The sequence below is a fragment of the Lytechinus pictus genome, chromosome 11 (genome assembly GCF_037042905.1).
Source record: "Lytechinus pictus isolate F3 Inbred chromosome 11, Lp3.0, whole genome shotgun sequence".
Classification (NCBI taxonomy): domain Eukaryota; kingdom Metazoa; phylum Echinodermata; class Echinoidea; order Temnopleuroida; family Toxopneustidae; genus Lytechinus; species Lytechinus pictus.
The window spans coordinates 10144060-10155438 of record NC_087255.1 but is presented as its reverse complement, the minus strand read 5'-3'; the positions used below and the strand labels follow the sequence as shown (position 1 = coordinate 10155438).

The following is an 11379-nucleotide window of genomic DNA, read 5'->3' as shown; positions in this document are numbered from 1 at the left end:
AAATGTTTAAACAACTACTGCGCGATTCGCATAATAAACAGCGTTGGTAAAATTATTTTTAACAGTGTAGAAAGAAGGGAAGTAGGAAAGAATGAGGGGATAGGGAAGAGAGAGAGAGAGAAAGAGAGAGAGCTGGAGAGGGGGGAGGGATGGATGCAGAGAGAGGGAGAGGGGCGAGAGAGGGTGGGGGGAGTTTGGGATGGTGCTATGAGGGGAAGGAGGGAGGGAGGGTATATTATGTGGGTATTGTAAGTTTGGTATTTGGTAATGAAAAGAAAATCGAACCGAAAGAGCACACACTCAGCCCGAAACCCTCACACACGCACACACACATACCCCCACATAAACAAACAAGCAAACAGAAAAACAACGACTCAATCAAACAAACGAAAAAATCTCAATAGTCCCAATAATGTGTGAGAAAATATTCAATATTTTCCCCTTATCATTATCCATTCCTCTTCATTGCGTCCGTTGATCTGTCGAAAGATGGCGGTATGCAACTTACATGAACAACGTCTTTAACCATTTTAAAGGGGGAAGTTGATCCTAATAATAAGATGGTTTTAATAAAAGCAGAGAGTGAAAATGGTGTAGGTTTAATGGGAAATCCGTCAGAGTTTAGCAGCTCCCAATTATGTTCTGCTTTCACTAAAACCAACTTCTCGTCAGGAGGAACTTCCCCTTTAACAGAAATGAACGATATCATAGAGAAGTATAAGTATTTTTGTCGATAAAAGGCCGAAAAAAATAAATACAAAGTACAAGTTTATTATGTGAGCTCAATGGCAAAATCTTGATGCATTTACAAATTGATGGGATACCTAACGCCTGCGTACAAACGCTAATGTGATGATGTGCAATGAATCATCGAACAAAGTCAAAAGAAACCGCTAAGAAACTCACTCATCACCACGGAAAAAAGAACAGTGACTTTCAATATCGTGTCATTTTTGCAACTTTTGAATTTTGACCTTGTCCCACATTTTAAGGCACTTCACCTCTATATGAACCATAATCATATCGTGTAGGGTATCATTTTAAAGAGAATAAAATAATCTATTCATATATATTAATTACACATTGATATTTACTAAACTCTAGGAGGGATTGTCGATCAAAGTCAGATTTCCAACCTTTTTTTGAGGAGTTTATATTTCTTACCGTAATCATCTATGCAAACGAGCTCTCTTTTTATGCATTTTTTTCCCTCTTTGTCTTTTTCCTTCATTCATAATTTCCATAATCGTATTCTATCCTTTTCATAAAGCGTGTGTTTGCATTGCATATTTCTCTCTTTTAGCTTTTAATCGTATATTTTGTGAATAAGTATACAAAATTAAACAAGTGTAAAATAAAACAAGTGGGGGTTGATAACTGAAGTACTTAGGTAATCAACCCCAACTTGTTTCACCTTTTTTTTGCTTTAAAAAAATTATATAAAACGATTGACTAGTTTACCATGTCTGTACGTCTATAACATAATTGGCGGCATGTACATGTAGCCGTACAAGTAAAGCATGTAACTTGTTCAGCGCGTTTCTTTTTAATTTTATTCATGTCGCAATGTGCCTATACATTATAATATTGTGATTATTAACATTTTGCCCTTTATTTGTAATACAATGTGATGCATGATGTAACGCTGTTGTTGTTTTCGGGATTGAAATGAAATAAAGATTGGTTTACATGTTTATATACTTTTCCTTCTGACAGGCACTGACATGCATTCTTCATAATGTGAAACAAACAAAAAGAAAAGAAGATAAATCTATCCTCTTCAAAATCAATATAGCTTATATCCATTGGAAAAAAAAGGTAACGATTATAAATATCGTAGACCGGACTTTGTGGTAAGACACTTACTAATGAGGACAAGTCTACCCCATTTAATTAAAATGAGAAAAATCACACCAGCATAACACTGAAAATTTCATCAAAATTGGATGTAAAATAAGAAAGTTATAACATTTTGAGGTTTCGCTTAATTTCCCAATATGCACACCCTGCATGTCCTGGTCGGTGTACAAATGAGGGGTCTGATGACATCATCCACTCACAGTTTCTTTTGTATTTTATTATATGAAGTATTTCAATTTTCTCCCAGAACATATATAATTACCATTGTATTAACATTTTGTCGTTCAACCAAGAGGGTACTTATTGTCAGATCTGTTAAAATTGAAATAATTCAAACAATAAAAAACATAAAAGAAATAGTGAGTGAGTGACATCATCGACTCTCTCATCTGCGTATCACTGAGCTGTGCATATAACTGTTTTGTGAAAAATAAGCGAAACTTAAAAATGTAATAACTCTCTTATTTTACATCTGATTTTGATGAAATTTTCAGCGTTATGCTTGTTGGATTTTTCTCTTTTTATTCAAATAAACATTTTGTTGGGGTGGACTTGTCCTTTAACAAACTCACCACCCTTTATCATTAATAGCGGATTTAGATAGACTCAAGATGAGCAAAGGTCGACTGTTATGCAACAGTCCCACAAATAGAACCGATCCCAGCCAGACAAAAATCCATACGTTACTTCCAATGACATACAAGCGGTCGGTCTGGAGCCGGTATCGTTGGTGTGACAGAGTTTAAGACCTTGCAACAAATTCAATATTTACCCTCATGTGACGTTTAGGTATCCTGGTTTCCCCCTAGCTTTTACCGCCCTATAGTTAAACATAAAAACTTGAAACAATTACGAGGGCAATGAAAGATACTACTTAAACACTAAATTTTCTTTCTTTTCAATGTGAGCATGTACACGCATATATGATTTTTTATTCTCTCTATAAGTTATTTAAAGTTAGGGTTGTTTGCTATCGGGGCGATTCCATGCTAGAAAACTCAACCATTTTCACAACACTTCTCAACCTGCTGTCCAAACAAACGAGGAACTTCAATTTGTTTTGCGGTAATAATAAAGTACTACTGGATAGTCATGAAAACAAAATGACAACCAACAATAATACGTTGCCAACGGGTGAATTAGAGATGAAAATGTTACGTGTCGTACGGGACATTCTAATTCCCGTACGACACACAACATTTTCACATGACTATATACCCATTATAACTTTATCGTTGACAAAACAGGAGTAATTTTAATTGCTCAAGCATTCAGCTAAGAGACTAGAAAATGTTGTCGAAATGTCCCGTACGACACGTATGGAATCGCCCATCGGGGCTGTAGGTCGCCCCGAAGAGTAGCTCGACTATATACTTGATTAGAACATGGACCTATTAATAGGTCCATGATTAGAAATACGTTCAACCCGGGTAAGGTAGGCCATACCTGGGAGAAATCTATTCCTTGAAATGCTGTGAATCACCTTATTAGCAGTTTTATGCTAAAACATAATCACATTGTAAAGAGCCACATATGTCATGAATGCCATATCATTTGATCATAAACGCTATACAACATAAGCTACACTCTGATGTTGGGCAACATACGGTCCACACAACAATAAAATTGGTTAAAACTTTATCCAATTCTGGGTAGTTTTAAACCCGAAATTTGCATATGCTTTGGGTGAAAACTATACAGTATTGGTTGAAAACTACCCAGAGTTGGATAATTTTTTTAACCAATTGTTGTGCGGACAGCACAACGTTTTAAGAGTGTATATACTTTAATTCAATTCAATTCAATTTATTCTGTTTCTATGTTTGTTGACATGGTTAGAGCATGTTTAAAGTAGCTCCATGAACTCTGAAGCGCAGCTTTCCACTGCTTGTATTATAACAATTAAGGCCTACATATGTGTCTGATACACGTTACTTCCAATCCCGGGGGGGGGGGGGGGCACTCAGTATATAATGCATAGTGGGTATGTGCCGCGGAGGGGACCCCCATTTTTACACTCAAATGTCCGTTCCGAGGCATAGCATTTTTGTCTTACTGAGAAAAAGAACAAAGAAATCCGCTCCAAAGCATAGCATTTTCTTCTTCTCGAGAAAAAAGAAGAAAAAAAATCCGCTCCAGGGCTGCGCATATTTTCCGTTACGCCGTTCCGTTCGCAATTTTGGTGAAAAGCGGCCGCAGCTCGCTGTCCGACCATCGCCTCTCCGCTAGCGCGCCCGTCAGTCGTGCCGCCGGGCTAGCTGCATGCACGTTCCATAGGGATGCATACACACTCGCACGCAGGCGACCCGTTCCAAGGACCCCCGTTTTCACAAACATTTGTAGTTCCGAAGCCCGTTCCGAGGACCCTCCTTTTTACAATAAGCCCGCTCCAAGGCCCCCGTTTTTTGTCTCGCCCGCGGCACACCCCTACCACTTTTTTGGTCGAGTGCCCCCCCCCCCCGGGCTTCCAATGTTATCAGTCATATTGGCTGACCTAGATATAGACGACAGAAATAACACTCCCGCCTTTTACATAAAGAATATTTACAAGTAAAATAAAATCATAAAATGTAACAATGGTGAAATATTATGGTTTGGACAATTATACCGTTTGAGTAAAAAAAACCCTGAAACCTCAGAAATCCCCAATTTAGGAAAAAATGTGTGATGAATTACATAATCAGTATTATATGGCCTGAAAGAATATGTTCTCCCAAGTAATTGCATACCCTATTTATGTGGTATGTGTTAACGCTTGGATAACCAGTGGCATCACTGGCATCTGGATTCATTCATTGTAGTCATGCCTTGCTATGGCGCAATCCAAAACTTACATCACTGCAAAGAATACCTACTGATTATCCAAGCGTGAATACATACAACAAAAATATGATATCAAATTATTTGGGAGAAGATACTCTTTCCAGCCATATATAATGATTATGCGTTCATGACATATTTCCCCCTTAAATTGGGGATTTATGAGGTGTCAATTTTTTACAAGCAAAATTGCTTATATGGCATAGCCCAATTACACACAAAAAAGAAGAAATACATGTAGACCCTGCATTCATCACTTCATTCTCATCATTATTTTTGTTAACACAATTGTTTTCATTTGATTATTTATGCTATCATTATACTACTACTACTTCTACTATTACTACTTCTACTACTACTACTGTACTACTACTACTACTACTACTACTACTATTACTACTACTACTACTACTACTACTACTACTACTACTACTACTACTACTACTACTCTACTACTACTACTACTACTACTACTACTACTACTACTACTACTACTACTACTACTACTACTACTACTACTACTACTACTACTACTACTACACTGCAAAAACTCCGGTGTTGATTTAACACCAGCCCGGAATCTATATATGTCCACACCAGAGAAATATTGGAACAACACCAGTTTGGAATCAAACCGATGCTGTTTTAATACTAATTGGTGTTGCATAAACACCTTTCTGGTATTAGACCAAAACGATAATGGTGTTGTTTAACACTTCTATGGTGTGGACATATATAGATTCCGGGCTGGTGTTAAATCAACACCAGAGTTTTGTAGTGTACTACTTCTACTACTACTACTACTACTAACAGGGGCGGATCTATGATTTCCCAAAGGGAGGGGGGCACATTTTCCCGAGGAAAATTTGACAAGCGATAAAAAAAAGGTTTTCACCCCCAAATAAAGGTCATTTCGTCTAAGAAAAAAATGACAAACCATAAAAAAGAAGAAAAAATGTCCTCATGTATACGAACGACCCATTCCCATTTTTTATGCTGCGACTTTCAAAGGGGGGGGGGGGACACTTGTATAAGAACTGCATATTTACATTTTTATGGATCTCAAAAGACAGCGACTACAAAATAATAATAACAATAATTATCTGACGAAGTCCAGCAGTAGCAGACGAAACGTGGTATTCCAACGTTTGATCAATCGTTAGACAACCGATTAATTTATTTAACTTCATCTACAGCCATGATGAACCTCTTGATGATGATGACGATGATGATAATAATAATGATAATTATAATGACAATACTAATAATAATGATAATAATATTAATGAAAATAATAATAGTATTGTCATTATGTTATAAGTATTATCCTTATTAACATTGTTGTTTATTGAATAAAAAAGTTAATAATAATATCGGATTTCAATTAGCGTCGGTCTTTCACACATCATGTGTATTCTATTTCGTTTACCATATCTCACAATTAATTCAAACTATGAAATTAAATAATCCTTAAATATGACAAAACGTATGCAGGCTTTTACTTCAATTCAAATTGAATTCCAGAAAAGTGAAAAAAAAATCCTATATTTATAACAAAAATACATCTTTTCTAAATCTTTCATATATATACTCATGGCAATGTCTCTAAGAAGCAACATATTCTTGATAATGATGGAAAGAGAGGGAACGGGTTGGTTCATGATAAACAAACAGTGTTCAATATATTATGCCAGAAGCTCAATAACAAAATGTGAGTAAACTTTACCCTATCATGTCTGTTACGGTATCAGTTAACAAATAACAAGTAAGATTATTTTTTTGAATTTTATCTTTATTTTTGTTACTACAAAGGGAATCAAAGCTATGCACAAAACAGATTATCCGTCAGCGGGTTGAGGATACGTCACTTCTGTACTTCTGTTATATTCCGATTACACTGTCGGCCTCTATCCAAATGGGTTGGTAGAAACTTCCTTAGTCAAAGTCCACAACGCTGGCGATGATGAAATTGATGTTGAGTTGCGATGGGCGAGCTAAAATGTCAGTGAAGACAGCGTCAATTTCAGCAACCCATGGGTTTTAGAATTTTCTCTATAAAAACAGGTTGAAGATCATGAGAACTGAGAATCCCTCTCTTGAAATATTTGCAATAGTTCATTGATCTGTTGATGACGTGAAAATTATTCCTCAGAAGTTAATGTTTTATTCCACATAGAGTTAAACTATGCACGGACATAAACTGTCTGTGTTTTGAAACTCTTAGGTCTGATCTGTTATATCGATTTCTAATCTTTCAGAAAGCTCCAAATTAATCTACAATAAAAATATTCTGCTTCTTTCTTAAACAGTCTAAATATTAAAGGACAAGTCCACCTCAACAAAACGTTGATTTGAATAAAAGGAGAAAAATCTAACAAGCATAAATTTCAGCAAAATAAGAAAGTTATGACATTTTAAAGTGTCGCTTAATTTCACAAAACAGTTATATGCACATCATGGTCGGTATGCAAATGAAGGGACTGATGAAATCATCCACTCACTATTTCTTTTGTATTTTATTATATGAAATATGAAATATTATAATTTTCTACTATAATTGTCAAGTGAATCAACGATTAATTCCTCCCTGAACATGTGGAATTAGCATTGTTTAATCCTATATGGTTTAGTAATATTGGTCAAAATTGTCAAATCTGTAAAAAATGAAATATTGTATAATTCAAACAATAAAAAAACAAAAAAAATAGCAAGTGAGAGACATCATCGTCTGTCTCATTTGCATGTCACTGAGTTGTGCATATCACTGTTTTGTGAACAATAAGTGAAACTTTAAAATGTCATAACTTTCTTATTTTACATCCGATTTTGATGAAACTTTCAGCGTTATGCTAGTTTGATTTTTCTATTTTTATTCAAATCAACATTTTCCTGGGGTGGACTTGACCTTTAATGTTCTAGAAGACTCTTAAAAGACCCATCTGTGATATTATGAATGTCAACAACATACCTAATCTTCCTTGTCTTCAATCCCTATTATCTACTGGGAATACAAGTTCCTTGTTGGTTAAATTTCAACGCACTGAGCATTCCCCTTGCTTATCACGTATTATGATAATTTCTCATCTGCAAGCTCTCTTTGGAGTTATGAACAACCAAATGAATGAAACTAATTCTTGTACAATTCTCCTTTCATGTAACATGTCCATACATGCCAATTGGTTCAGTAAAACTGAAAATACGTTTCGTGGATACATGTTTGCACAACTATACAGCGCTAAGAAACATGCATTAAAAATATTAGGTAATTTTATTTTAAAGACTTTTAATCAGCAACATAATTTATCATCGATATCAATTAATTATTGTTTCTCCCTTTCTCGCTATTGCAAATGTTAATAAATGTTAAAACAAATATTGAAGCACGAATCTTATACCTTTGTATACTCTTGGCCTTGTGATCTATTTACTTAACTGTTAAAGATTTATTTACTTAAATGTTAAAACGGCGCTTTTTTTGGTCCGTTTGCAAGAAGACGAATAACGATAAAATAGATTAGAGAGAGAGAGAGAGAGAGAGAGAGAGAGAGAGAGAGAGAGGGGGGGGGGTATGTGCATGTATTTTATTTCGTTTTAATACATCATATTTCTTAGACAACAACCCTCTGTTTCAAAGTCCGAAGACTTATCCACTATGTCACAAAGCTCTATAACGAATACAGTCACAGTTCGAATTTATATTAACTTGTTACCATCTCATGAAAAATGCATCAGATTGCAATGAGGCACATTATTATAGATGTTCGTTAAGTCAAGCACATTTTTAATGTAAGTAATGTAAGTAACACCCTAGGCCATTGATGATGCGGATCTCCAGACCCCCAAATTGTTGCTCATTATCTTACATTATAGCTAAGTGTTTTTACTTTGAATGAAATTTCCCGAATTCCGGGAAATCCGGATCATTTTCAGGTAATTTTCGGGAAATAAAAAATTTCCAGGAAATTCCGGGAAATCAGAAAATTACAATAAATCTACAATTAACGTAGCATCTTTCAATATTCATGTTATATTTACAGAATTGTTTGCCTCATACGTAGCTCGAAATTGTCTGCTCGCGCTCTGGCGCTCGCATTTTGTAATTTTGTTGTTATTTTTAAAAAGTGCAGTTAACAAAAAAAGTTGAATTCCTTGATTTTGGTCACTTGGACCAAGTTTAGGCTCGCTTTGTTATAGTCCGATTTTTTTAAAGAATAACATTTGAAAATTCCAGGAAACGTCTATGAATTTCAGGAATTTTGAGATTTACTTTCGGGAAATTTGTTTTGGATATGTGGACACACTGTTATAACTCGTATGCCCTTAATTAGCTCTTATTGTCTTAATTAACTGCCCTTTGCACCGAATGGGTTTGTATGCAGTATGCTTCTCGCATTTCTTATCGAAAAGGACAAACATGGGGAGGTCAAGCATAGTCCAGTGACATCTCCACCGCGATGACCAAGATAAATATCGGCAGCATTCTGATTCGCCGTGATTCGAATGGAAGGTTCGGCGCCGCGGTGAGTTTCGTCTGCAGTGTGACTTAAGCCGTTACGACCAGACGAACCAGGAAGCACCGTGGACAAAAATCGAATCAATTAAAAGGAACGGAGAAGTAATAAAGCAAATCAGACGATGTTTAGGACAAGCAGGAGATGGACATTTTCGTTGAAGAATAATTTCTATCAAATCATTGAGTACTTCTGTCTATTTGGCGCCTTTTAAACAAACCTTTATGGAGATATATATGGAGTTTAAAATGCATGGAATATGTATACTCTGGTGCGCTTTCTTTCAACTCACACTCACAGCAGAAATTGCATCTGGTAAGTCGCTTTTTTACAATTTGATTTCCGCAAAATGTTTGGAATTAATGCTCATGCTTCTCTTTATTAGCAAAATCGCTGGAGCAACCTACAGAGCGTTAATAGTATTAGGTGAAAAATGCATTCTGATAAAAACATTGTAGATAAGAATATACAGAAGAAACAAAGCATAAACAAAAATAAATAATAATAAATGTTTGCTATAAGGTGTAAATGTGTTGAGGCTTGGAGAAAAAAAATTCTCCTTTTCTGTCTTTAATCGTGATACTAGTCAGATTGTCACAACCTATTAGAAATAATTGCCGAAGTGAGGTGGATGCTCTCTAGCACTGGCGGATCCAGGTGGGGGAGGGGGGGGGGCACAGCCGGCTCGTGCCCCCCCTTTTGAGAGGCTCAGTTAATATTTGTAATGTAAAAATACCGTTGAAACAGATGTGTGCGCCCCCTTTTGAAAGTGAAGACATTTTTTGTGTTTTTTGCTGGTCAATTTTTTTCATGAACGAAATTTTTGGTTAAAACCTTTTTTTCCTTTTTATTTTTTGCTTGTCAAAAATTTCCTCGGGAAAATGCTGTATCTAGCATCAGCTTCGGTTCGGGAAGATATAGAAATCGTCTTGGAAAGTCTTGCTAGTCACTTTCAAATAATTTTCATCAACGTCAATTATTTGCTCGTTTTCTTGCTACGAGATTTACCCCTAGGTACATGTATATAGCTTTGGTATCACTTTTGTTCGCCACATTTGTGAAAATCCAAGGCGCACTTCAGCCACAAAGCGAAACATATTTCGCAGTTAAAGATTTATGACTGCTGTGCTATAAACACTCATACAATATATGTTTTTTTATGGCAATAATGTCGTGGTATCAAAAGGGGATAAACATGACAATGAAATACCGCATTACATGCTAAAATGAATTGCCGTGCTGCATACTTATCGTTAAAATTTTACACAAAGGCTTTGACCTTCGTCTATTTTTCGTGAACACCGGGGGTTATTGGAATTAAAGAAACGGTGTGAAACGTGTGAGAGCGAGAAAAAAAAAAGGAAATGAGAGAGAGGGGGCGGGGGCGGGCGAAAGAGACTTGGGAGGGACGAGACCCAGAGGGAGAGAGAGAGAGAGAGGGAGAGAGGAGGGAAAGTGGGGGGGGGGGGGAGATGTGAAAATGAAAATGTCGAACATGTACATATTGATTGAGTTTGTTAAAGTTTTATACATGACGACTGAAAAACATGTATTCAACTCTGGCCCTTTTTTGTTAAATTATGGCAAGATCGCAATCATGAATTTATATTACATATCATATCTATATTACTGGAAACATATTCCAAGTTTAAAGTCAAATGGTGATATTACTTGTTTGTTTGGTTTTATTACTGCGTTCAAAATAATACAAAATACATGTAAAATATCAAATGTTGTTTCCATATGCAATAAACAAAACGATCCATAATATAAACGATATAGCCATAACACATAATGAATACAAAATAACAATAAGAACATTGGGAGACCCCCATCGTAAGCGGTTAAGCTTGAAACTGATGGCGGTCTCATTGTGAATAATGTATAAATAATATTGATAAACTAAAAGAAAAGATCGTAAAATAATGAAATACATTTGATCCATTCATCGTCGTCATCCTCCTCGTCATCTTCCTTCCCCTTCACGTCGTCATCGTTGTAATTATAGTCATCATCGCAGGTAGATAGATTAAAGTTTCACTTGGTAAAAGACCGAAACAAGTATAAATTTTGATTTGCACTAGGGCCGTGTCATGAATAAAAATTCAAATTAAAGGAAGCGGAATCATATTTTGTACTTGTGTAAAACTGTGACATGGCTCATTTTATTGATTTATTTCACATTACA

The 11379-nt window shown here is 35.8% G+C and overlaps 1 protein-coding gene across 2 annotated transcripts in view; it reads left to right on the top strand.

Moving 5' to 3' along the window:
• The first annotated feature begins 9158 nt into the window (after positions 1-9158).
• The window catches only part of LOC129271746 (receptor-type tyrosine-protein phosphatase kappa-like), a 53496-nt gene continuing 51275 nt past the window's right edge, over positions 9159-11379 (top strand). Inside the window, exon 1 of one of the 2 annotated variants that reach the window (XM_064106675.1) lies at positions 9159-9506. In XM_064106675.1, the coding sequence (XP_063962745.1) occupies positions 9416-9506 (91 nt within the window). In that variant the 5' untranslated portion in view covers positions 9159-9415. The remainder of the gene's footprint in view (positions 9507-11379) is intronic. The other variant, XM_064106676.1, reaches the window with a different exon arrangement.